General features: G+C 45.7%; 1 protein-coding gene across 5 annotated transcripts in view; it reads right to left on the bottom strand.

Moving 5' to 3' along the window:
- Positions 1-11,516, bottom strand: part of ACSL5 (acyl-CoA synthetase long chain family member 5) — a 44,036-nt gene extending 32,520 nt beyond the window's left edge. For 2 of the 5 annotated variants that reach the window (XR_009246450.1, XM_058671009.1), the window contains exon 1: positions 9,310-9,485. Coding sequence is in view for 2 of the 5 variants with exons in the window: in XM_058671009.1 (XP_058526992.1) it covers positions 9,310-9,373 (64 nt within the window). In the remaining 3 variants the exon portion in view is untranslated. Of the gene's footprint in view, positions 1-5,889; positions 6,036-9,260; positions 9,486-11,374 lie in introns of those variants that run through there. The other 3 variants (XM_058671013.1, XM_058671011.1, XM_058671010.1) reach the window with 3 other exon arrangements.
- Positions 11,517-27,556: the final 16,040 nt, after the last annotated feature.

The following is a 27,556-nucleotide window of genomic DNA, read 5'->3' as shown; positions in this document are numbered from 1 at the left end:
AATGTCAAAAGGATATTACAATGAAATAGCATTGTGCCACTCCCTGAAGGATCTGGTCATCGTTTTCTTAATGGGCAATGCATGTTAACCAGGCCCTTCATCCAGTTTCCTTGGAGTTCGGGCTTAGAAACTTTTCACCTTCCTTTGCACCTCAATTGACTTTTCTCCATCACATGTAGTTTTTTTCCACCAGAGGACAAAAAGTAACACAGCTTGATGCAAACTGGCTTGCTGATCAGAGAAATACCTGATACAGAAAAACACTGTTGCCAAACAGAGCCAATCACAGCTCTCCCAGGCTATTTAAAATGATTCAGAGATAAAATGAGCTGTCATTCAGTTAGATCTGAGCCAAAAAACCTGTAGTTACGTTAATTAAAAATGAAAAAAAAAAAAAAAAACAAAAAAACCCAAAAAAAAAACAGGTCAAAGGAAAATTCTTCAAGACCTTAAAGGGAATAAGAGGTAATTAGTACTTTCTATTTCTCGTAATTGCTGAGATATTTCAGGAACACAGTCAATGAATAAAGTGAGTGCCCCAAAAGTCAGCAGTTGTTCTGTATTTCACACAGATAACTCATGTGAAAGTCGTGGAAAAGATGCATTCACCAATAGTGTATATAATGATAAATATATACTGTTCATATGTAAAAACTTCAGTTTGGAGGGGAGGCTTGGACAGTGGAAAGACACACCTGACAAGGTCAAGGGCCCTGTCTCCTTTTTTTTTTTTTTTTTTTTAAGATTTATTCACTTTATTACAGCCAGATATACAGAGAGGAGGAGAGACAGAGAGGAAGATCTTCCGTCCGATGATTCACTCCCCAAGTGAGCCGCAACGGCTGGTATGCGCCGATCCGAAGCCGGGAACCTGGAACCTCCTCCAGGTCTCCCACGCAGGTGCAGGGTCCCAAAGCTTTGGGCCGTCCTCGACTGCCCTCCCAGGCCACAAGCAGGGAGCTGGACGGGAAGTGGAGCTGCCGGGACCAGAACCGGCGCCCATATGGGATCCCGGGCGTTCAAGGCGAGGACTTTAGCCGCTAGGCCACGCCGCCGGGCCCGGGCCCTGTCTCCTTACAAGTATCCGTACACTGAATGCAAGCAGGATAAAGACCAATAGAATTTTCTTGGGAGCTAAAATGTCAATTCAAAACTTCATCCAGAAAGACAGAACTTAAGAAAAGAGTCAAAGCCTTTTTGAAAAATAGCAGAAATTAGGTAGGCAACGGAAAGGTAAGCAATGTCCAGTTTGAAAGCTGACTCCGGAGCTATGGGAGTTTTTTATTGGTCATGAATAGACAACAGTAGTAAATAAAATAATCCTAAAATGCACCAGTGGATGCTATTATCATGTACTAAACTACATTTCAAATCAAAATAGATTTTTTCCCCTTGTAATAAATGGAGACAACTAGCCAGAGAGAAAATACAGAGTTGTTTGTTGTCTTGTTCCTAGAATAAAAATGAATTGGAGATAAATCAAAAACTGAAACACAATCCAATGAAAACTTTAAAGTACTTGGAAGTAAAAGCATGAAGTCATTTTTACAATGTTGGCATGGGATTCAGGATAGACATAAAATCTAAAATTAATGAAATGCTGATAGTTTGAATATACAAATTTTTCTTAAATAAAAAAAAAAACCCAGTGCCTTAGATAAAAGGCATCAAAGTGACAACATAATCTGGGTAAAGTGTGAAATATACAGATAGACAAAGAAATGCTTAGAACTCAAAAACAAAATACAAGCCTTTAAAAACACAGCACAAGCCCATGAAGCGAGAACAGAGTGCATGGCCACAAAGTCTGCAGTAACATAAACAGGTTACTTAAAATTTGTGAAAGATATTGAGCTCTAATTATAGCTTTTTTTAATGCAAATTTCAGGGAAAGGACTCTTTCACCATTAGTGCAAAATGTAATGTTTATTGTGCAAGTGTCTGATGCAGGTTCTCAAAGGTGTGTCTACTGCTGCCTAACACGCTCGAGATGTTTACTCTTGACCATTTTTACTACTAACAACTGGTTCTGTGAAACCACATCAGCTCACTACAGTGCATCACAAATGTCATGGAGAGCCTTCATTAGGGATTTGGGCTCTTGGGTCATCTTTCTTTGGCTCCAACCCACTTAGTCTTACTCTTTGTGACCTGGGACAGCAACCAACTCTCTGTCTAGCTTTGTACCTGAAAAGTAGCAATACAAACATCTCCCTATGACTGCCCTTGCACAAGGTCTCGGGTATCAGCCATTTATGTTCATTACCACTCAGGCTAATATAAGAGCCTGGGAAAGTCTACCTGGATAGTGCAGTAGTCATGTAAATCATAATGCTTGTATGCACTGGAACTCTGAGTAGCCAGGAAAAAAAATAAGGTAGATCTAAAGCTATTGCTTTGAACCGAATCTCAGGGGGGAAATTGTAGAAAATGTACATCATGCTCCCAACTGGGATGAGATCTGTCTATATTTGTATTTCTGAAAGTCTAATTCTCGTAGAAAAAGACAGGTGGGGGAGGTGAAATCAGGAATGAAACCAGGAACTTTTTCCAGAAAGTTTTGGACATCCAGATGTTTAGTCAAAAGATATGGAACAGCTTGGCTGTGCATCTGGCATTTTTCCAGGTGTTGAGGATATAGTCATGAACACCTGGCCATCATCCCAGCATTATGAGGTTCGAACATAACAATTAGGTTATTGAGTGTTATGGAACAACAGCAACAATACACAGGAGGAGAAGGGGATGGGGGCACATCAGGGCAAGGAGCTTTAATAGAATTTAGGCTCCACTGGGAATGTTAACATTGGACAGTTCAATCTAAAACATGAGATAGTATGGAGCCACCTGTCAGGTGCTTTAAAAAAATGAGAGGCAAGAGCTTGGCATGGCCATTACAATGTCTCCTGGGAAGCCTGTGTCTCACTCACATCAGGGTATCTGGCTTTGAGTTCCAGCTCTGTTCTAGAGTCCAGCGTCCTGCTCATGTGAACACTGGGCGGCAGCAGGAGATGGCTGTGGTGGTTGGGTCTCAGAGTTCCTGCTCCTGGCTTCAGCATGGCCCCAGCCCCAGGCCTGGCTGTTGGGGCGTTTGTGAAGTGAAATAGTGCGTGGGCGATCTCAGTTTCTCTCTTTGCCTTTCAAACAAATAAAATTTAAAACCCAATAAACAAAAATCCAAGCAATTAAATGGGTGCTCCATATTGTCCTACCTTCAGTTTAGGTGGCTTATTTAGAAAGTTCTACCACCTTGGTTGGTGGAATTCCCCCTGAATACCTCTGAGAATACTCCTCAGCTTCATGTCCACAAGCCCAGTTCTGCTATGTCCCAAACCACACATATAGCCTTGTCTAAGCAGTCCGGTTGTGTAAAACGTGTTGCAGCCGCCAAGCAATCCAGCCAGGCCAGCAGCTCTGAGAGGTTAACTTTTTCATTCATTTATCCAGCAGATAAGAAATCAGACCAGGGGTAAAGGCTGAGTCACAGAGCCAAGGGAGCCACAAAAGTGTGTCTTTCAATATTTACTGCAAGTTGTTGAGAAGAGAGGTTGATGTAAGATCCTGAACTCTGAGCCGGCAGATAACTTCTCAGCCAGTCAACAGTGGCCTGCTGCTCAGGCCACCACCTCACAATGGCCATGTGACCAGGCACCCTTTCTTCTTTGGAGGCTTGGCCCCTTGGGGGATTTTCTCAAGCAGGTGGGGAAACTGGTCTTCTTGTCAAATCCACAAGGACTCAGCCAGCAGAGCAAGAAGACAGCATAAGCAAAGGGAGCTCTGTTAACAACACACATGAAGGTTCAGTATTATTTTTTTAAGCCATGAAAGGAAGGATTATTTGGCCACTTTTTCTAAAGGCCAGTGACATTAAACTCATGTCTTTTTTTTTTCTAGCCCAGTTGCTAGGCTGTGTCCAAAATCTTTAATTGAACAATGGGTGACAGAGAAGGAGGGGAAGGCTTAGGTGTGGGACAAGATCCCTGGTCCACAACAAGCAATCAATACATGCCATGAGTTGGTGATATCTGATATCACCAGTGGTATCCATGCCAAATTAAACCCCACCAGGAGAACTACAGGAAGCACAGCTCTGGATGTTTGTGGGACATAGAAAGGGCTTATTCTTGCCTTGGGTTTGGGTCTCAGTATCTTCTGATGGTGGGCAGCTCTGTGGGAACACGGATCCCAAATTGTAAGCATCTTTGACGCCATCCTAGCATCTAGACTTCCTTCTGTTTCAGCATCTGAGATGCAGGGAGAGTCCTTGGTTACTGTATCACTTGTTCTTTCTGCTCACCCTCAGTGTAAACTGAGGGAAAGCCAGAGAGGGAGTGGAGTCTGCTGAAGGTCATGGAGGAGACACCAAGGGGACAGGACTGACTTAGGCTTCTTTTAGGAATGCCACCAGAAAGGGCTCACGCCAGGCAGCAGCTGAGTGAGGTCAGGCTCACAGTGTGTGAATGTGAACACTGCAGCACAATGAAAGCACACTTGGACTTCCCACATGGGTAAGACATAAGGCCAATGAGTTCCCTACACAGACACAGGAGTTTGAGACTAGTGTCCTGTGGGATGCATCCCAGGTTGGGCAAAACTTGGCAGACTGATGTGTTGGCAGGGGACATGTTTGCTCTCTGCACCTTCAGTTCACCTACTTGCTGTCAAGAAGGCAAATGAAGATCTTGGATCTCTGTGTCTAGCCTGTGCCATATGTGATGAGGGACAGACAGACTATATAGCTCCTTCCCTCCAAAGACTTAACGGTCCAGACTAATATCACTGAATGATTTGGTGTGTGGAATGGGATTCTGAATTCAAAGAAGGGAGAAATCAGTGAGGACTGGAGGTCCTCCTTGATCCTTTTATTAGCAATAATCTCTTTTCCAGGGCCAGTCAAGGATGATGATGCCAATGGCTAGTGAGAGTCTACCTAGGGCCTCACCTTTCTCAGCAGTTACCTATACTTCTTTCCACCTTCTTCATGGACAGTCATTTAGCACACTGGGTTGGGTGAATCAAAGTGGAAGGGAAGAATGTGGCTGGAGGCACCAACATGGGGTGAGTGGAATACTTGGGGCAGGGAAATGTTGTAGGGGGGGAATGGAAAGAAAAGTTCATAAAAGTTGAATGACACAAGATTTGGGATGGGTGCAGACACTGTAGCACTACAGCACTGTAATCACTCCAAACACCAAGATCCTTGAAGTTAGACAAGTTTTGGCAAGTTGAACTGGGCAATATGTAATAGAAAAGCACTTATTAAGTCAAGTACTAAGGGCCTTCTAACTCATTTCATTAAGATACCATAGATAACTGTCTATTAGGTGGAAGAGGATTCACTCATAGGATGGTGCTGGGAAGATAGCGTTAGTCTTGATCCACAACACTGCTTCAAATGATTTACAGTTCAACAGCCCTAAACTGGAAACCTTTGTCTTGATAAACATTTCCAAAGACTGCTGCTGACCAAGAGAATTATGAGAGAGGTCATTAGAGCCAATTCAGAAGTCCACTGGGTTTGATAAGAGGGTCTGTAAAAAGACAGATGAAGCAAAGTACTAGATTCTCATCACTCATGCAAGGATAATGAAGAGGTGATGCAACAGGTTGTGAAAGAGGCCTTCCTGACCTGGTTCTTTGCAGAATCAGCCATTGCACTACCAGGCTTGACCAATGGCCAAGCGTCACCAGATTTGAAGTGCAAGCAACAGGTTTTATTGCCAATAGCCTCTTTTTCAGAGGCCAACTTTTAAACCCATTGACTTTTCAGGTATTAGAGCAATTTCTCCACTGATAGTTACCCCTGGGTATAGTCAGCCAATAACCCTGCATGTCAGTGTCCCTCAGCTATACACAGAAGTGGCTATAGGCACAGTTAGTAAACCCTACCTGAGAAGGAATCCATATGTAGAAATTCTGGTATGCTGTCAGGCGCCTAAGAAGTCCTCAGTTAAAACTAACTTCTTTCACCTCTTCCATTATTTCCATTTTCAAGTTCTTGTCAGTATCAGACATTCTATCACGAGATGTTCCAAAAGAGAAAAGATGGCTCTCTTGATCTTTGTACTATAGCTGGTTTCCCATTTACATGTGCAAGTCTTAATAAAGCTATTTGGCAGGAACATGGTCTATCTCTGACCTAGCACCTCCAACCCTCACTTCCTCCCACAAACCACTCATGATCTCACAACTCTTAGAATGACCCATGAAGATGAAGATGTACCATCAGCTCCTCCAAAGAGGGTTGATACCAGGCCTGATGGTCTGTCTGACTTTCCAAGCTCCCAAACTCATGTTTTCGTGCAAATGGCATGAACTGGGAACACAGGGAGTGTCAGGCTCTGTACCAGGAGGAAGAGGAGTTTACGTCTGACCTCAGATGCACTCTGACCGAATAAGATATTTACAGCAGATGTGGTGAGAGCCAAGATGACCGAGCTCACAGAGACCAGGGCTACACCAGCCCTGCAAGATGCTGCCAGGCATGGAGCTGCTTCTGCTTGCACCTGATGGTGGCCTACCTGCACCTGTTGGCTAGGCATATGTAATAAAAAGTATAAAACTGTATTTTTGATCTCTAATCCAATTGCCAAATCTGGGTTTCAGGATGCAACCTGATCAGAGACTGGGGGTATTTTTTTTTTCTTTTCTGGTAAAATTCATATAACATGAAATTATTTTAGAGCAACTGCATTTCACACATTCACAATGTTTTGTCACTAACACCTCTATATGATTCCATAACTTTTTTATCACCCCAAAGGAAGCCTTGTACCCATTAAGCAGGCATTTCCCATTTCCCCCCCTTCATAATCCTTGGAAAACACCAGTCTGCTTCCTGACTTTATGCAATTGAGTTGGAAGAACATTTCAAATAGAATTTCTCTCAGTTTCTAATTCTTTGGCTTATGTACTACATTAGGACCAACAGAGATATTCCACGAGGAGTGGGCATTTGGTTGAGTGGTTGAGTTATGGCTTGAAATGCCTATATTTTGTCTTATTTTGTTGTGTCTGTCCTTCACTTCCGACCCAGATTCCTTAATGTGCACCCTCAAAAGTAGCAGGTGATGGATCAAGTGCTTGGGTCCCTGTAAGCTATGTGAGAGTCCATATTGAGTTCCTGGTTCCTGGCTTTGGCCTGGTCCAGCCCTCACTGTAACGGGTATTTGTGGGAGTAACTTAGCAGATGGAAGCTCTCTGTCTGTGCCTGTCTTTGTCCCCCTGCCTTCTAAAGAAAGCAAAATTTTAAAGAGAGAATTCAATGAAACATAGTGGTTACATTTGTGGCTCTAGAAAAACGTCAGTCTGGCAGCATGAAAATAAGTGAATTCCCTTGCAGGTCACCATCCATGAAAAACGCTTTTACAGATTATGCTTTTTAGGGAATCTGAAGAAAAAAAAAACCTAAACCTCACTTGTGGGTGGGTAGACAAGGCTCTGCTTAATGGTTGCTGCCTTGTGGCCTGGGGCAGGTGCTACAACTTGCCTGAGTCTACATTGTTAGCTGTAAAAGAGTGAAACACCCCTCCGAAGACTGCCTTAAGAGACCTGCTATGTGCTGGTACTAGATGGGTTTCATCTTCCTTTTTTTTTTCCTTGGATTGTGACCTTTGTTACCCCTGTGGCTCCACTGTGCCAATAGTGCTTAGGAACGAACTGCACACCCTCCAGAAGGCTGGGAGAAAAGACTCTTAGATCAGAATCTAGCCAAATGCTTGCCTGAGACATTGACTGGTCCTAGAAGTGCTATTTGAAAAGTAGTTGAATTCAGGGCTAGTGCCATGACATAGCAAGCTAAGCCTCTGCCTGTGGTGCTGGTATCCCATATGGGCACTGGGTTGATTCCCAGCTGCTCCACTTCCAATCCAGCAGAGGATGGTTCGGATCCTTGGGCCTCTACATCCATGTGAGAGACCCAGAAGAAGCTCCTGATTCCTGGCTTTGGATCAGACCAGCTGTGACCATTGTGGCCATATGGGGAGTGTACCTTTCTGTAACCTTGCCTTTCATATAAAAAAAAAAAGTATGAAAAAAAGAGTTGAATTTGACATCTTGATCTTGAGTCTGACTCTCTTAGATTTTTTCAGAATCTTCGTGACCAACGTATTTTTATACACCCTGTATTACATGCTTTATTTATATAATTTATGATCTATAGTACATACTTATAAGCACTTGCATTTCTGATTTTTGTTTTGTCTAGACTTTAGTTGCTTGTATTATGTCTAGCATGCCAGCAATACCCACAAAGTTTAAGTCACACATAGCTCTTCCAAGATACATGCTATGTGCCCCTCAAATACCTATCAGTTAGAGGAGACCACTACTCCATGCTAGAATACTGAAGGAGAGATCCAGAAAAAACAGTCAGCTCTTGCAGTCCACAGGTTCCACACTCATGGATTCATTTAACTGTGGGTTAAAAGTATTTGAAAACAGTTGTATCTGTACAGAAGGTGTATAGCCTTTTCTCTGTTGCCATCACTCCCTTGACAGTGTAACTGCTATTGAATAGTGTTTATATTGTTTCGGGTGTTATTATTAATCCAGAGATTATTTTAAGTTCATAGGAAGATGTATGTAATACTATCTAGATTTATTCAAACAACTTGAAAATCCATGGATTTTGGCATCCTCAGGGGATCTTGGAACCAGCTTCCCCATGATACTGAGTGGCAGGTGGTACTCCTCAATTACTTTTTAAAAGAAAATCAGTGTTTAACTTCATTTTTTAAAAAAATACTTGTGCCCCTACAACAGAACATCAACTCCCTACAGGTCAGAGCAATAGACTCTATCCTATCTTTCAGGCCACCAGAAAGGGTTAACACAGTGACTAGCCATTTCTAACACACCCAGGTTTCCTCAGAAACCATCCCACCAGTCTGTCTTTTGAGCAGCCTCAGCAGCCAGCTCTCACCACATGCAGCCAACATGAAGATGAAAGAAAGCCCCATCAATGCAGGGGACGTGAGCCCACAAACAGGGGCCACAGTGATGCTCACCTCCAGAAAAGGGGAGAGGAGCAGCTCCATCTGTACCCCCACTCTCCTCCTCTCCCTTACCTCCCTGGGCACCACGGCTTTAAAGTGGCCCCTAAAGAGAGCAGGGCATGGAGTGCAGAGAGGACCCAACCAGGATTCCAAGCTTCTTTGATTACACTGGGGGGGTCTAGAGCCCCTCCCCTGCCCCGGGTCCCAGTCAGAGGTTCACAACACTCCTATAAGTTGAGAACATCCCCTAATCGGCTCCCTTACCCTGTAGTAGGTGAATCACTTGGTGTTTCCAGCAAAAGAAGCTTCCTACCTCCGCGTTCCTCCAGGCACACAAGTCCCTGGCACGCTCCAGGGACCAGGTGGCTTAGGAGCATCCATGCAGGCAGAGCGCTCGGGCTCAGGGAGTCCCTGGCCCTGCCCTGCTCTGAGCTGTGCCGAGCCACGCCATGCCTGGGCTTTCTAGCGTGCTCGTGCGCGGGGACTTCACTTCCTGGTTTTTCTTTCACAACTGAAAGTGGAACTGATCAGGAGAGGAGCGGTCAGAGCCGCCCTGACCAGAGCCTTCCTGGCTTGTGTTCAAAGCGTTTCACCCCAGCCCCGGGGGGGGGGGGGGGGCTGAAACAGCAGGCGGCTTGCATCAGAGAAACCCTCTCATCCTCCTGCAGCTGACCACCTCCAAACCTTCACCAGAAATCAGACTGAAACGACCCAGGGGCCCCGCAGGCCACTGATGTCCAAGAAGCGGGGATGAGGCTGCTGTCTGCTGGTTCCAGGACCCGGCTCCCCAGTGCCTAGCTTCATCACAGGCGCCTCTTCTCTTCCCATCCCTGCTTCTGAGCTGACTGTCTCAGTCCCCAAAGCACATCTGACAAAGCCAATAAAACAAATAAGCAGGGTAAGAATGCCTGGGACAGCCAGTCATTGAGCACACATGGTGACACCTTGACACAGCCCCCACCTCCTTCCCTCTGGCCTCCTTGCACCCTGCAGCCACACCAGGACCTGTAGCAGGCTCATTTGAACCACCTTTTCTAGGCAGCTGCCATGCTCCCACTTAGAAGCAGAAATGGCAAGTGTTGCTTGTCCTCCCCATGCCCGGTGCTCACAGACACCACCAGGAATGGAGCAGCGCCCATCTCAGCCTCCAGCCCTTAGCCTCTCAGCCTCTCAGCCTCTCAGCCTCTCAGCCACTCAGCCCCTCAGCCCCTCACCAGCCTCTTAAAGTACAATTAGAAACAAGAGCCCCACAGGATGCAAGTTCAGAAAAGCCCTGCCCATCCTCTATCCTCCCATCCTAAAGAGGGTGAGTTGTACCTTGAATTCCCTAGGGAGTGATCCCTGGGCACTATAGGGTCTCCTACTGGGGACAAATGAAAGAAGAGCGCAGGCATTTTGTCTGCCAGCTCATCTCCTGGCTGCAGAAATGTTTGGCTTCTGCCTCATTTCAGAAGCTCAGCTTTCTCTGGGGCACAATGCAAGATGGCAGAGTGGATGTGGGGTCACGTTCCCTCTGACACCACTGGGTAGGCACGCTTTCCCTGCTAGCCAAGGGCTCTGGGCCAGGAGATGCTGAAACTTTAATTAGCTATTTATTTTTATTGGTTTTCTCCAGGACTGAGTGCTGCAGCATCCCATGAGAGTTGTATTCTTGCTACCCCTGTGAGCACATGAGTGACACCCCCAAGATTTCAGGAACTAACAGAAGGCTTGGCAACACCCAGGAACTCCACCTAATGAACCACGCTGCAGGGATAGACCCATAAGGACTCAATTCCTAGACACAACACTTCCTAATGGCTCAGTTCGGGCCATACTGTTTAACAGTTCAAACACACACTGTTGATCCATAAAATACGAATGACACCATTTATCTTACAGGAGGCAGAGAGCCAAAGTAACCCACAGCGTGGCCCTTGTTCAGTCCCCAGCACCACCTCATAAAACGTCTGCTGTAAGCTTGCTTCCCCTCTCGCTTCCGAATGGGAGTGTCTACCTATGCAGCAAGCCAGCGGCCCTTCTTTGCACTGGGCTGTTTCTGAATGGAAGAGGGAGGGGACACACACCCTAGCTTTGTCTTGAACGTTGAGCAGTTTTCAGCGTGTGTTCTTGCATTTGGTGGATTTAACATCCTCTCCTAATTGCAACTGCTTGTACTATTTAGGCATCTCAGAGCTCCCTTGCTGTTTCCCAGCTGAGAGTTCCATTGTCTCCTACTCAAATCAGCCAGGATTACTACTGAATCAAATGCAATTTCATATGCTAAGATTGCCACAGGCTGAGACCAACAGGCAGCCCACCTTCTTCCCCTCCACACCACCCCCATCCACAACAGCTCATAGATACACTACAGAGCAGGCAGTAGGAATGCAACTCACCTTGGGGAGAAAGCTCTCACTTCTTAGGGCCGGGAAAGGCTCCCTTCACAGCTGGCTGTATGGGCACTCTTCTGGCCCTGCCCTTTCCCCAGTTTCTGGGACTGGGCCACTGTGCAGCATCAGGAGAGTGCCCAATAAGCTTCTCTGGAAACTTTGAACCTGTTGCAATAGAGGTTCAAAGGTAGAAGTTACCTGTTCAAACACTCATCATAACCTCTGACAGTAAGAAGTGCAGAATTTGGCAAAAGGTCAGAACAAGAGATTGTTATGCAATGAGATTAAGAGGAAAGAAAAAAAAAAAAAAACAGGCCTTGGCTTAGACAGTAAACATTTAACAAGAGAAACCTTTTATAAAGCCCAAAGCTCCAGGGAAAGCTAAGGGGGTGATAGGGCTTTTCGTCTGCATTTTTGGCATGGTCCTGGAGATTGTGATAGAGGGAGAAGGTCCAGATAACAAGAGGGAAAAAGTGCACCTGAGGTTTGGGGAGAGAGGAAACTAAAGTTAACGCCGACTGGTTGTAATTTTAAGAGTCAGCCAAAGCAGAGGTCTGCATTTATAGAGCAGGTTTCTGCTAGATAGGTCCAAAGTTCTCTCCAGAATGAGATCGCCTTCCAGAACAACCAACGGAGGCGACTGGTTTAAACTCTAGTGTTGACAGAGGAGCAAGCCTTAAATGGGGTGTGTTTTGAATGCAGAACCACAGGTACAGCCTACACCACCCACTTCCTAGCAGGGCACCTGGTTCACTGTTTGGCCCGTTTCACTCTCTCTGTTCATTTTGAAGTCAGCCTCAGCATGTTTGATTCCAAACCAGGAAGACTACAAGGTATCCTTCTAAAGAGAAATGATGGAGAGAGATGAGGCCTAGGAGGCTGTGTGCACCTGCTATTTGTTAGGTGAAGTCCTTGAGACATTTCTCTGGTGGAAGATAGCACTTAAATCACACAGCCAGGCACGGCCACAATCATTTTAGTGCCTTTGTCCCTCTGCAGGGCTGTCGTAGTGGTTAGTGAATGCTGGCCATCAGTGAACTTGGATCTCAGAAAACTTGGCTACCTGACTTAGAGAATTGCAGGCAAGTGCTGCCTGGTCCTTTTCTTAACTGAATTTGGCCAGCTGGCTAAGATCAATTGCTGCTGACTGCTGCTGGTGGAGTAACTAGCACTTGAACACAGAGATCTTCTGAGGTCAAATTCTCTTCCAAGTCTTAGACATATTGACTCCTCAAGGTCATTTCTTGCTGACAGGACCCTAGTCCATCATTACTGTCTTTAAGAAGAGGGCTTCTAAGAAGTAGCTAAAGAAAATACAGTTCAATGGGAGGTGGGAGAATGAGTACCGCTTGATTGGACCAATGGTAAGTTGTGTTAGTTAGTAATCGACTGAACACCTGCTGATACCATATCACCAGAAAAAGAAGTTCCATGCCAGTGGTACTCAAACCACTGTAAATGTCAAGTTCCCTGGAGGGCTGGTTATGATATCATTTACTGGACTCATTTTAGAGTTTCTGAGTCAGTAGGTTTGAGTTCGGGCTCAAGAGTCTAGCGTTTCTGATAATTCAAGGTGATACAGATGCTTCTGGTCTGGGGACCACATTGGGACCATACTTGGAGCTTCCTGCTTCACACAGCCACCCTGATTTCAAATGCCCTAACTACTGAGACATCAAAAGGGGTTTAGAGGTGAGGGTTGAATATTTGGCCTACCAGTTAAGACACCACCGGGGATATCTACATCCTACATCAAAGTACCTGAGTTCAAGACATGGTTCTGTTGCCAGTGCAGACCCTGGGCGGGGGGAGGGGTGGGTGTTGGAGGGCAACAGTGATGGCTCAAGTAGTTGTTTCCTTGCCACTCATGTGGAAAAACTGGATTAAGTTCCTGCCTCCCAGCTTCAGCCTGGCCCAGCCCCGGGTGTTGTGGACATATGGGAAGTGAATTAATGGATGGGAGCTCTGCCTGTTTCTATGACTTTTGAAAAAACAAACAACAAGAAAAGAGAAAAAAGCCATGGGGGGGTGTGCTGTGTCTTTGACAGCCTTCACTACAGCATCCTACAGTTGGGAGGACAACCTGATGCAAATGGAACTTACTGTGTGATCAAAGACAGAGATGTTATTCAAGGCCAGACAGCAGGTCAGACTCAGAGGAGAATTTCAGCAACAACAGCTGGAGGTATTGCCACTCACTGCTCTGCTCCTCCTTCAGATATCTGTGTATCAAAGCCACACAGTATCACAAATAGACAGCCATGTGAGCATGCGTGTGGGTGGGTGGAGGACATCACCCAATCCAGTAACTTTCATTTTATTCATGAGACTACTCGAGACCTAGAAGGGTAAAATAGTTGCCTGAGGCAACATATGGACTGGATGAAAGGACTGGGTGAAGAAACCTGGATTCTGGTGGCATGGCTGGCTCTATCATGCCTGGATAAACCTTGTCTTCATTCTAGAAACATGTGCTATCCATCCCCACTTCCAGATATATACATTTAGAATCCAGTCAAGAGACAAATTTCTTCTACTGGGAATGTCTTGAAGCCCCTGAAAAGTACAAACCTTCATTTTCAGGGCATTCATCATTGAGATGCCCATGGTGCGGGGGCCACAATTCTAACCTCCTTGCACACCCGCTGCTCTAATAGTTTATAAACTCTCCCCTCTCTTTTTCTGAAGACAAAGGAACAGCACATCTGGTATCCAACAGTTCTAGAATACCAAACATTACTGTTCCAGAGTCTTGCAACAAAGCTTGAAAGCAGCCAAGACACTGTTAGGCAGGAAGGTAGAAATTAGTCCAAGTGTGTGAAAGGCAGCTAAGGAAAACAAAGCAGCGCTAGGAAGGAATGTGGCAGCCTTGCAGGCAGCATGGCACTTCACACTACAAGGTCCTGCTCACACCCCAGTAGCATTATAGCTCTTCCCAACTTTCCCCCCAAGGAAAGCACCCCAGGAGAATCTTCTCTGCCCAGTGCCAAGAGGGCCACCCAGTCTGATGATGCTGGGTAATGAAACATTGGATGGGATTTTACCTATTTCACACCCAGGAAGTCCTTTATACACAACAGGGTAGACACAGGAGGAGAAACAGTGGGAAGTACCGGACCTCATTCCTTTATAAGGCCCAATAAAAACATATTGTATTCAAATCTCTCTGTTCTTTGCTGAGATGCCCATCTGACCAGTCAGATATGTTCTCTTTGTTAAACATGTTCAAGTTTCTTATTCTAATCCGAATGGTTCTGTCTCTCAGATCTGTCTGGAGTGGTACCCATCCATCCTGACAGACATCAGACCCCTTCAAACTGCAATACCTCCATTGCTACTACTCTGCATGTCACACCTGGAATTATTTGCTTATAGGAAGATAAGAACCTCTTCTTCAACCATCTCTGCTCACAACGCCTCTTAACACCCTTTAGAAGTAGACATCAAGACTTTGTGTTTCTGAAAGCAGGAAAAGACAGACAATACAACTAAACCAACTTCATGGACTCCTTCTGTGCCCTTATATATAACTGCCAATTAAAAAAAAAAATCCTTCCAGACTGCCTCTTGGCAAACTGGGAGTTACAAGTGGGGACAATAGCTTCAGCATCCAAACTTGCAGTAGCCACAAGAGCCAGGTCATTGTACCTGAACCTCTTTACTGGTGTGCAAAGTGGCCATGGTTCTTGCAGATGGACAGAAGCTCAGTGAGGTTGCATCACTGTAATTCTGTAACTCGCAATGGGGTGACAGTGGTGGAGGTGGGGCCAGGCATTGGTTTTTCATCATTTGAGGCTACATTGCAAAGCCAGATGATCTGCAGTGCATCTCTGAAAAGCAGGCCTTGTTCAGAGAGCTCAGCTCATACAGAGCATGCTGTGGAGATGAGCCGGGCAGAGCACTTGAGTCTGTCTGATGACCTCAGGTTGATACTTCCAGACTCAGAGAAACAAATGAGGTCCTTGGACAGGAAAACAGAATTTCTTCTTTGAAGAAAACCTCTGTCCTTAGAATGGATCAGATTCACTTTAAGCCTCTAGATACTTTAAGATACTTCATTGGATTTAGCTACCAAACAATGTTTATGTCATACATTTTGGGTGAGAACAAAGAAGGAAGGTGGGAGTGAGAGGAAAAATGGAAATCCTAACATGTCTGCAGTAATTGAGATAGGTGGGGGCAGTTCAGTGCTTAGGGAGGAAGGATCTCAGATGGTTCTAGATGCCAATCCAAGTCTTAGAAAGTCAGGCAGAATGACCCTTAAGGAAAGCAGAGGAGAGGGCAAGGAGGGCAGGCCGAATCTGCCCCTGTGTCCTTGTGGTGGTGGAGATGTGAGGTCCTTCTCCAGCTGAGCAGGAGAACAGAGAGGGTGATGGAACAAAGTGGCCAAAGGAAAGCTGCCTGACCTTTAGCTTCCTACATGGCAGAGCTGACTTTGAAGTTTATTCCTTTACTCATAAGGGACAAAGTTCCTTAAACCCTCCCTCAGCAAGGCTGCCACTCTTTGCCACCAGAATTCTGTAACCACCCTTTCCCTGGTTATCTGATCTTTCAAAAGCCTGGTGGGTAAAGTACAGCTTCCAAAGAAGCAAGCCAACGTTCTTACGAGAGAGCTTCTCTGAAGGCCTTCTGTGTAAGGTGCGAATGTTTTGAGCACTAACTGTGTGAGGCACCTGTGTGCAAAGAGCTTGGCCTTCCAGATCTCATCTAATCTTGCAGCAAGCCTCTGGAGGAGTTATTCATGTTATCTGGAAGGAGACGAAAGCCTAAGAGAGGCCAAATAACTTGCCCAAGGTACACAGCTAACAGTTGGCAGGTTTTAAGCTGATGCCAAAGGTAGGACAATACCCACCTTCCCCTCCTGAGTAGGGCTTCCCATCTTCCTGGATATCCTTCCAGCTCTGAGCTCATTTCCCACACACAGTCTTGCTGTGCACCCAACTGGAGGGGCCAGGGCACCACAAATCCCAGCTGTACAATACGCTGCCCCAACATGACTTGTCTCAGGTGTTTCTTCGTAGCAGTCTGCTATGCCCTGGGTGCCCTGGCTACATTGTGCAACTCACCATCAACCCCATATCAAAGGGGCATAGCAGAATACAAGGGGAAAACTGACCCCAAGCTCGGTGTTTCTGGCTGTGCATCACTCTTGACTCTAGTCACTGACAGCTATAGCTTGGGCGTGTATGCTGTGGCAGCCACTTGCTCACTCTTTGTGGAAAGGAAGGGTTATACTAATATAATGTTTAATTGACAAGAATGATGTTTGTGAAGATTGCAATATAAAACATGCCTCAACTCAAGACACATCTCCCCATCCCCCAATCACACATACAGAGCTAATTTTCTAGTAGCCGTGGATCTGAGCTTGCTGCCTGCTGAAACGTGCTACACTGCTGGGCTGAGAAACTCAGCTCCCCTACATCCTTGGGTGGCCGGGCACTCATGGATAGTCATCCAGGAGCTTCAGAGTGCTGTATAAATACTGTTCTTCTAAGTATCATGACACAAGCACGGTGGGGATGCTGGGACAGAGGCAACTTGGTCCTTTTTCAGCAGGAGTCTCAGATGAGCATTTAAGAATCAAAGATTCAGGGCCCATCATGGTAGCCTAGTGGCTAAAGTCATTCCCTTGCATGTGCTGGGATCCCAAATGGGTGTTGGTTTTGTATCTCAGCTGCTCCACTTCCCATCAAGCTCCCTGCTTGTGGCCTGTGAAAGCAGCGGAGAATGGCCCAAAGCCTTGGGACCCTGTACTCACATGGGAGACCCAGAGGAAGCTCCTGGCTCTTGGCTTTGGATCAGCTCAGCTGTGGCCATGGTGGTCACTTAGGAAGTGAACCAGGGGATGGAAGATCTTTCTATGTGTATCTCCCACTCTGTGTAAATCTGACTCCTCCCCCCCCCAAAAAAAAAACAGAAAAGAGAAAAGAATCAGAGATCCAGCAATGCCAAAACTGGATATACATCCATACAAAATAAAATCAGATTGTCAAGGAGACATCTACACTGTCAGGTGCTTTGTGGCATTATTCATAAGAACCAGGTTATGGCGTCAACCTAACTATCTACCAGTAGGTGAATGGTAAAGAAAACAAGGCAAGGACTCAGATCTGCCCAGTCCAGTACTGCAACCAGCACTGAGCCCTGAGCCCGGGAGCGGAGCAGGTCTGTCCGAATGAAGGTGTGCAGGAGAGAGTGTACACTACATTTGAGAAGACTGTGGGTGAAGAAAATACGTAAGATTCCAGTTGAAAAACACTGATCATGGGCCAAAGCCATAGTACATAGGGAATACTAGGTCAGTAATCTCATGGTTCCTTTGACTCTTTCAAATGTGTCTGCTAGAAACTTTTAAAGAATATAATCTGTGGTCTCTTTCTTCCACACACACGTACTGCTTTCCATGGATAATATATATTTCATGTTGCTGATTTAGCATCTTACTTAGTGTCTATACAATAGAAGCCAAAAGTGATACCCAGTGAATACTCAGACTGCCTTATCCTATCTCCGGACACCTCCAGCAGCGATGTCTTTTGCCTCTTCCTCTGGTTAGTGTAGCAGCTGAGATGTATCACCTCGGGCTGGCACAACATCCACCCAGCACTATGTTATGATCTTCTTAGCCAAAGAGGTAGCCACTTAGTATAAAGCTGCTATGGTTTATTGACTGTGGTGACATGCAAGGTGCTTGCTAGTTCTTCACCTGATCCTCGCATAAGTTCATCAGCATAGTTACAAAATAAAGAAATTGGGGTTTAAACATCACATAAGGTATCCAAGCCAGCTGAGGGGCCAGCGACTCTGCAACAACGCCCCCTACAGGAGGAGGTGCCCTGGCCCCAGGCAGCAGGGTGGATGCCTGGGGGGAAGCCAATACCTTCCCCCAACCCCAAGCCTTTAAAGGTGCCATCCTTCTCTGGCCCACAGCCTGAGGAGAGCCACTCACTCTGCACGCCCAGCAAGTGCACAGGCTGGGAACCTTTCACACAACAGAGAGGAAATGCCAGGAAGTGGGAGGGCCTCTGGGCTTTTCCAGACAAGAAGCACACGGGGGCGGAGGAGGCACAAGGGACATCCTGCTTGGCTCTGGATGGGGGTCCACCAGAGAAAAATGGCCAGAGGCCAAGCCCAGGGACACGCAGGCTGCTGATTGGCGCAGGGGACGAGCAGTGGGAGAATATTCTCTGGCCAATTTCAGCATCTCATCACCACAAAAGAATGGATTTCAGCACCTTTATTCATTCAGTCTTTGTGACCTTGTAACAACAAATATATGTTCTTGGTGAGACAAAAATGTTATGAAAAGTCGGGTCTGGTGCGGTAGCCTAGTGGCTAAAGTCTTCCCTTTGCATGTGCCAGGAGGCACCAATTTGTGTCCCAGCTGCTCTGTTTTTCTTCCAGCTCCGTGCTTGTGGCCTGGGACCCTGCACCCCCATGGGAGACCTGGAAAAAGCTCCTGGCTCCTGGCTTCAGTTCAGCTTAACTCTGGCCGTAGTGGCTGCTTAGGAAGCGAACCAGCAGACGAAGATCTTTGTGTCTCTCCTTCTCTCTGTAAATCTGACTTTCCAATAAAAATAAATCTTAACAAAAAAAAAAAAAACTAATATTTTGAAAAGTGGCTTCGGGAAGGGGATGGTCAGTACAGTGGTTCAACAGACAAATCCTCTTCTGCCAGTGCAGGCATCCCATATGGGTGCCCGTTCATGCCCCGGCTATGCCAATTCCAATTCAGCTATCTACTTAATGACCAGGTAAGGCAATGGAGGATTGCCCAGGTCCTTGGTTCCTGAAGACCCATGTAGGAGACCTAGAAGCAGCTCCTGGCTCTTAGCTTTGGATTGGCTCAGCTCTGGCTGCTGGGGCCATTTGGGGGGTGAATCAGCAGATGGAAGGCCTTTCTCTACCTCTTCTCTCTCTGTAACATCTGCTTTTCCAATCAAAATAAATATTTTTAAAAAGTGCTTGGGTAAAGACAGTGTTTGGGAGTTAGTGGCATCACTATTATTGATAAATTATCTTCTTTTAGGATTTATTTGTTTGAAAGGCAGAAAGCAGGGAGAAAGAATCTTCCTTCTGTTGCTTTAGTGTTCAGATGGCTGTCATGGCTGGAGGGAAGCTAGGTGCCTGGAATTCTATCAGGGTCTCCCATGTGGGTGGGAAGAACTCACATACATGGGACACCTGCTGATTTCTCAGGCTCATAATGCCAGGGTTGCAGGTGGCCGCATCATGATGCTCACCTGTGAAGTGTCTGAATACCAAGCACTTGGAGCAGGCAGTTGCCCTTCCCCCCATGATTTTCTGGAAGGTTTTGCTGTTCATGCTATGATGTCGTGTGGGGAGGGGGGCAATCCCCTAGGCTGTAAGACAGACTACAGAACTACCATCCACCAGTCTGGCTTGAGGCGTCACCAATCCACCAAGCTTCAGATGACATTGGCAGCTAGTGGCAGAGCTGGTTGTAGAAAGCATCAATTTGAAACCTAAATTCCTAAAAGCAAGCTCAGATCGGGGTGAGGAAGAGTCCTGCTGAGGGTTGAGAACTAGAGGGTTGGAGCAGACGGGGAGGGATTCTCTGCCTCTTGTACAACTGCTTGTAGAAGCAAGGGCAGAACGTTCTCATTGGTCAGCCAAGGTGCTTGCTGCATTTGCAGCTTTCTAGCGGTTCTGTGTACTTGGTTCCTTGAAGCAATGACCTTTGAATCCCTAGGAATCGGCTTTGCTGGAGACCGAATACATGTTCTGCTGGTTCCCGCTCTTTCTTTCTTTGATTCCACCAGCTTTTGCTTAGTGGAAGCTTCCTTTTCAGAGAACATAGCAAGAAGTTTGTATTAGATGATGACCACCGACCGACCGCCTGCTGGTGGAATAATATCAGCGAGTTGTTCAGAGTTGTAATGGAAACTTTATTGGAAAATCCGCTCCTGGGCCCCCTTCGCGCAAAGGGGAAAGAGGAGGGAGGCGAAAAGGGCCCCTGAGATAGGAGTGGAGGAGTTTTATAACCCCCTAGACACATGGGCAGGGAAAGGGGCTGTGCGTGCCCTAACTATGTAAGGAATGTCCATTGAGGTGTGCCATTGGCCAGTGGGAATCCCGCCAGGTCAGTGCCGTAACTGGCTCCGGTGGCTCCTTTGTTCCAGGCTAAAGCCTGGGAAATGTGCTGGGCTGGAGCAGACCAGCCCCGTGTCTCCAGTGCCCTGGGCAGCCATCAGTTTGAAGTTCACAGCCTGATGAATGTAGACAGTTTTACCTGCTCTTACGTCTGGGATGGTTAGTGCAAGGTGTGCCACAGCTTCTGGAATGTTGTATTAGGAAGCTGCAAACCAGACCTGGGAAGACGCTAGCTGCCATCCATCACACAAAGCACCACCTAGGAGTGTTCAGGGATCCACCAGTGTGCCAGGATCTCAGGCAAAGAAGCAGGCAACGATGGAGGCTTTTATCCTTGGGCTATTTTCGCTTCTCAGAGATGAGCAACTGAAACAACAGTCGTATGAACTGGGTAAAGGCTGAAGTATGTGAGGCACCCGCTCCACCTCTCCCTCAAGGCAATTCTGGGTTCATCTCCCTACATTGCAAGTGAGCCACACGCTTTACTCTGCCTCTCACCTTCTCCATGAAGAAGTTGGAACCCACACACCCTAAATCTTTCCTTTCCTTGCAAACTTGATCAGACCACTATCTTACAAATTGAAAGGAGGCAGGTGGCTAACAGCAAGGGAGGGAGCGCAGTTAGAAGCATACTGGAGGTTTTACTAACAGCTTGCTCTATCCTGGATACAGCTAATCTTATCTGATCTCAGGTGCCGAACAGCTGGTCCTATATCTAGTTTATGGCCTAGGCTGGTCATGCATTAAGGAAGCCATAAATCAGGCAGAAAGAACTTTCCCTCTGCAAGGATCTCTTCAGGAAATAGGTGGGATAAAGAGCTACCCCACTGGTACAAAAACCAAGCTACTTTTGTTTCAGGTTATCATTGAATAAAACAATGTGGCCTCTTCCGACCACCATTATACTAGCCATTTGTAAGTGTGGGAATCCCCCATGAGGGAGGGCAGAGAAGCAGAGGGAAGAGAGGGCCCCTTCACCAGCCACACTCCTTTCACCTGGGTTTTTAACTTCAGGTCTTTCTGCTCTAACCAAGCTAGTGCATCTGACAAATGAGGGGCTGTAACCATGACCTTTAGGCCGAGGTTAGTGCCTGTGCATCCCTATCCCCGAGCTCTCTCTGAGGACCATTGAGAAACAGAAATGATGGAGCTCAGCAGAGAACCACTGGGAGCCACAGAGGGAATCCAGGCTCCTAGAAGTCTGAGGACCCAGCCAATGTGAAGTGTCTTTGACGTGAGGAATTAAGGCTGAGCCAAGGAATTAAGTTTAATGCGTGTTTTTTCGTAACAGGTATGCAGCATCTCTTTTAAATGAAAACTCCACTTTCCTTATTTATTGCAAAAATGTTAACAGGGCCTGGCGCAATAACCTAGTGGCTATAAGTCCTTGACTTGCAAGCGCCAGGATCCCATATGGGCGCCGGTTCTAATCCCTGCAGCTCCACTTCCCATCCAGCTCCCGGCTTGTGACCAGGGAAGGCAGTGGAGGACGGCCCAAGGCCTTGGGACCCTGCACCAGCATGGGAGACCTGGAAGCGGCTCCTAGCTCCCGGCTTTGGATCGGCATAGCACCGGCCATTGCGGCTGCTTGGGGAGTGAATCAACAGGTAGAAGATCTTCCTCTCTGTCTCTCCTTCACTCTGTGCATCTCACTCTCCGATAAAAATAATATAAATCTCTTAAAAATGTTAACAAAAGTATGAAAATTGAAATACACAAAGCAAGCAAAAATCCATCTGTTATTTCCTGTTAGGGAGTGACCCTTTCCATGTCTGGTGTATGTAATCTTTTCTTTGCAACTTTGAGTGTTTTTTCTAAAGAAACAAATAAAATGGACTAGTATGTATATTGTTTATACTCTGCTTATTTATTCACCAGCACATGGTGGCATCAAAGTCACTAAATGTACATTTAAAATATCATTTTTAGGGTCACACATTGTGGCTTGATAGTTTAAGCCACGGTTGGGATGTTGCTTCCCTCTGATGAAGATGGCTGGCTGAAGTCCTAGCAATTCTGTTTCTGAGTCAGCTTCCTGCTAATGCACCTGGGACAGCAGCAGTTGGTGGCTCAGGTACTCAGGCCCTGCCATCCATGGGGGAGAGCTGCATGGGATTCCTGGCTCCTGACTTTGGAATAGCCCAGCTTCAGCTGCCATAGCCCTTGGAGGAATGAATCAACAGATGCAATTAATCATCCTCTCTGTCATAGCCTACCTTTTCAATAAATAGATAAAAGATAGAAATCTTTACAACATTTCATTTTAAGTTACTGCCTGGTATTGTCACATGGAAGCACTGTATGTTATTTATACAAGCTCTACTATTGGATAAGGATGTTATGTTAGTGTTCTACTGTCAGCAGTAGCACCATAGTAAAATGTCTTTATGATTTTCTTTGTTTAGGATAGATCTCCAAACTGGAGCTTCTGAATCAAAGATGCAATCTGCATATTTTGGGATGTTTTAGCGTGTTGAAAAGCTGAACCAACCGGTATCCTTCTTAGCAGTGCAAGTCTGCTTCTTCAAGCCTCAGTTACATTGCATACGTCGCCTTTTTCCTTTCAATTTCCGCCATGCTCACATGTAAGTCCTTTAGTATATAAATACTTACGTGATTAGTGCTAACTTGCAAGCCTAAAGACCCAGCAGGGGTAGAACTGAAGCCTAGAGGTGTGTACACAGTCACCTGGCCTCAAAATTCTCGAGAGGAAGGCAATCTGCAAACACAAAGAATCAAAGATGATGAGGAGTGGAAAGGAACACTTCAATAATTTTGTATATTGGGGAGGAAAGGGAATGAAGAGTGGGTGAGGCCAAAGGTCTTTCATCCGCTTTTGGCCACTTGCTACTGAAGGAAGACAAGTGGAGAATAGCTACTGGCTTTTCTTTCCATTCTCTTACTCCAGATGGTCAGTTCCTTCAAGCTTAGTGTCTTTAGGGACATTTGGTGCCAGCTTATTAAATGCAGATTTCTTGAACAGCTCCAGGACATTCTGGTTTAGAGTGTCTGACATGGGGGCCCTGGAGTCTGTACATTTTACTATCAGCAGACAATTGTATAAGGAGTTTTTAGAACAAGTTCTGAGGGTCATCAAGTCTAATTGTGCTCACATACCCAATCCCCCTTGCTGCCAGAAAGCCAATGGTAAGTGGCATTTCAATGCTGTGTACTGAGCTGGTATTTGCCTGGCTACTGGCTGGGCCAGGTTCTATGCATTGATTGTTTAAGGATATTTCCATCCTTGTGCTACATCAGACAATGAAGCTATGCCCTGCTCCTTGCCCATATCTGTGTAGATGGTGGGTTAGCATTCATCTGTCAGTAACCAATCCATGGTGCCCTGAGGTCCAAGTGATGGATACAGACAATGCCCAGCTACCAGTCAGTCTTCTCATGGCACTATCTCACTCATTGCAGGAAAATTCTATAGATAGATTGAGTTGATGATAATAATTATCATTGTTGCTATGCTCAACACCATCTATCCTTCCCATCATCATCATTTTATTAATAAATATAATTCTGAGGAGAGGGTCTTTGCCTAGGTGTTGTGGCAAGGACTAGATTTGTGTGATGTATATTAATCATGTCACTTTTGGTAAGACCCCATTACAGTTTTTTTTTAAAAGATTTTATTATTATTATTGGAAAGCCAGATATACAGAGAGGAGGAGAGACAGAGAGGAAGATCTTCCATCTGATGTTTCACTCCCCAAGTGAGCCACAATGGGCCGGTATGTGCCAATCCGATGCCGGGACCAGGAACCTCTTCCGGGTCTCCCACGTGGGTGCAGGGTCCCAAAGCTTTGGGCCGTCCTCAACTGCTTTCCCAGGCCACAAGCAGGGAGCTGGATGGGAAGTGGAGCTGCCGGGATTAGAACCGGCGCCCATATGGGATCCTGGGGCTTTCAAGGCAAGGACTTTAGCCGCTAGGCCACGCCGCCGGGCCCCCCATTACAGTTTTATCTACAGTTTCCAGACCAGGAAATGAAGTCATAGAAAGAGGAAGTAACAAGTGGTGGATCACATAGCTTGTATGTGATGGAATTAGACTTCTAGCCCCAAACCGTCTGATCATATTTGAGGGATTTCCCATGCTTATTATTATTATTCGTTACAGATTTATTTGTTTATTTATAAGATAGAGTTGGCAGCGGGGAAGAAAAGGGAAAGAGAAACTAAAAGAGAAAGAAAGAGTGTGAGTGAGCTATTCCATCCACTGCTTCACTTCACATATGGTCCCATTAGCAATGCCTGCCAGGCCAAATCCTGAAGTTTGGAACTTCATCCAGGTCTCTGACATAGATGACAGAGGCCCAAGTATTGGGACATCCTTCATTGCTTCCCCAGTGCATAGCAGAGAACTGGGTTGGAAGTGGAGCAACTGGGGCTCAACTGGCTTTCCAAGAGGGGCCGCCTGCATTGCCACTGTGCCTCGAGGCTGAGCCCCATGCTTATATTGGTGGAGGAGGATAGAAGAACGTGACATTTCTCAGTGGTATTGTGGATCCATGCACAGGGTCCTTCATGACTTTCTCCTTCGGCATCCTGAAAGACTGCCGCTATTAGATCATTTTAGGGCCAACTCTGAATAACAAGGACATCAGTTAAGTAGTGGCGCTGAGAAGTAAGCTGTGGTCCTCAGGGTGTCACTGTATGATCATGTCAGTTCCTGGCATGAGTGACCAGCAGATTGCATCTTTCAGGATCCTGCAGAGGTTCATGCGTTACATGCTGTCCATGGATCCTCGCACAGTCTCTGGGGACCCACTCCGATCTGGACTCTGAGGGTTGAATGCCAGGCTGATCACCAACACTGGTTGTCATGCTCTTTGCCAGTATGCAGGTGACTTGTCATGAAGGTACTGAACTCATTGTGGGATTTCAGGCCCCTGGAATATTTCCCATCTACTCAGTGTGCAAAGGTTGGATGCTGGCCTGGACAACCTGGACATGGTCAGCTAAAGCTGGTGGACTGTGGAAACTTTAGCTGGGAGTTCATGTACAACAACTCAGCTGGCAGCACCAAAGAGTCACTTGCTATCTCTATCAATCAGATCCAGAGACAACAGATTTCTGCCTTCTTTGGACCAGCATGCCCAGGAGCAGCAGAAGCAGAGCACAGATTCTTCTAGAATCTTTGAGTTTCCATTGGAAGGGATGATGTTGAAGAAAATGGTGCAAACCTGAATGATTTCACAACAATAATCACATTATTGTAACAATAACCTTGTAAATTTTGGGTACTCATTTTTAAGGATATAGTTAGATCATACGATTAGAACAGATAACATTTTTAAAAGAGACTTTTAAATTAGTAATTGTTAGTTCACTCAACATTCTTCCTCTTTTTGTTGTTTGAACTTGGTGCTATTGTATATAGACTGTTATTAGTCCTGTACTATAACTACTGACATGACTTGAAAAAGCAAAGAAGAAAATGCTTGATTTTAAGTAGAAAACTATCAGCTGTTTGAGGAGATTTTCTTTCGTGTATAAAATAAATCATTTAGTATTGTTTAAAGTAAATGGAAAAGAAAAGTATTGTGTTAAGAATGCATTAAGTGAGATGAAGCGAATGGGGGAAATGAACACCTTGTATTTTATCTGGCTGATGGGATTAACTTTGCTGGTGTTTTTGGGTCATTAACTAATCAGGCGCTTGGAACGGTATCCGTGCAAAAGGTGAACAGGAAGAAGCTCTCCCTCTCAAACTACTCTGGAATTATCAATAGGACTGTAAAGCCAAGTCCACATCTTTACCTGACTATTGGCTCTCCTGGGATTCCTCATTTGAAGAGTTTGCAGCTCTCTAAAGCATATTCGTTCTTCAAAGTCAACCTCCAGCACCATGGAACCTCTCCTGATCATTCCATCCCAACTCCTCAAGTCCCTAATCCCTCAATCAGAAATAATATCCCCTCTAAAATCTATTGCCTATAGATCTCAAGGAGTATACTTAATTCTAAAGCCATTTTTAGGTATATTATTTCCTCTAAGACCAAAAACTCTTTTAAGAATTGTGTTTCCTGAGTTCTTTATAAATTGTAGGATCCCAATGAAAAACAATTACAAAATGTGATTGTTTTGTAGTAAGTTTTGGAATAAATTCTACTTACTGTAGCTCTAGGCTTGACTTTCTAAGGTTCAGAAAGAAAAGATAAAAATGATGAATAGCTCTGGGCATGAGCTGGAACTGAATGGCCTGCTCCTCTCTGCTAGCTAGCTATAAAACTTACAGCTCTCTGTCTCCATGTTTTCGTCTTTAAAAAGGAGGCAATTATAATTACTACCACATAGACATGCTATAAAAGTTGAAATGATGGGCCTGACATGGTAGCCTAATGGCTAAAGTCTTCGCTTTGCATGTGCCAGGATCCCATAGGGGTGCCGAGGCGACTGCTTCCCATCCAGCTCCTTGCTTGTGGCCTGGGAAAGCGGTGGATGATGGCCCAAAGCCTTGGGACCCTGTAACCATGTGGGAGACCTGGAAGAAGCTCCTAGCTCCTGACTTCGGATTGGCTCAGCTCTGGCCATTGAGGCCACTTGGGGAGTGAATCAGCAGACAAAAAAACCTTCATTATCTGTCTCTCTTCCTCTCTGTATATCTGACTTTCAATTAAAATAAATATTTTTTAAAAAAGCTGAAATGATGTATGTAAGTGCTTCCAGGGGTCAGCACATGATAAATGTTCAGTAAATGCTAAGTTTTGTTACTCTTGTCCTCTGAGGCCTTGCATCTGCAAGTTGGACTCAAGACATGATCATCAGTATTACAAAATGACATTCCGGTAGGATCTGTGTACTTCCCAAATCCAAGGTTTATGCTGACATCCTACAATGGGGGGTTGTCTGTGGAAGAAAGTCAGTTACGAAAGGCATTAAGACATTCTTTCATTTGCTTTCAAGGTTATCGGTTTGTGGCCTCTGAGTGGAACATCTCCATGTTTGACTTGGTTGGACAAAGCGGCAAAACCGGAGAACCATTTCTTATCTGACGCCTGTGTGAAACTTGTGCCACCCCAGCAGGAAATCGCGGGTGGGCTGCAGCCAACTCTGCAGTGCTTG

The sequence above is a fragment of the Ochotona princeps genome, chromosome 13 (genome assembly GCF_030435755.1).
Source record: "Ochotona princeps isolate mOchPri1 chromosome 13, mOchPri1.hap1, whole genome shotgun sequence".
Lineage (NCBI taxonomy): Eukaryota > Metazoa > Chordata > Mammalia > Lagomorpha > Ochotonidae > Ochotona > Ochotona princeps.
This window is presented reverse-complemented; position numbering and strand designations above follow the sequence as displayed.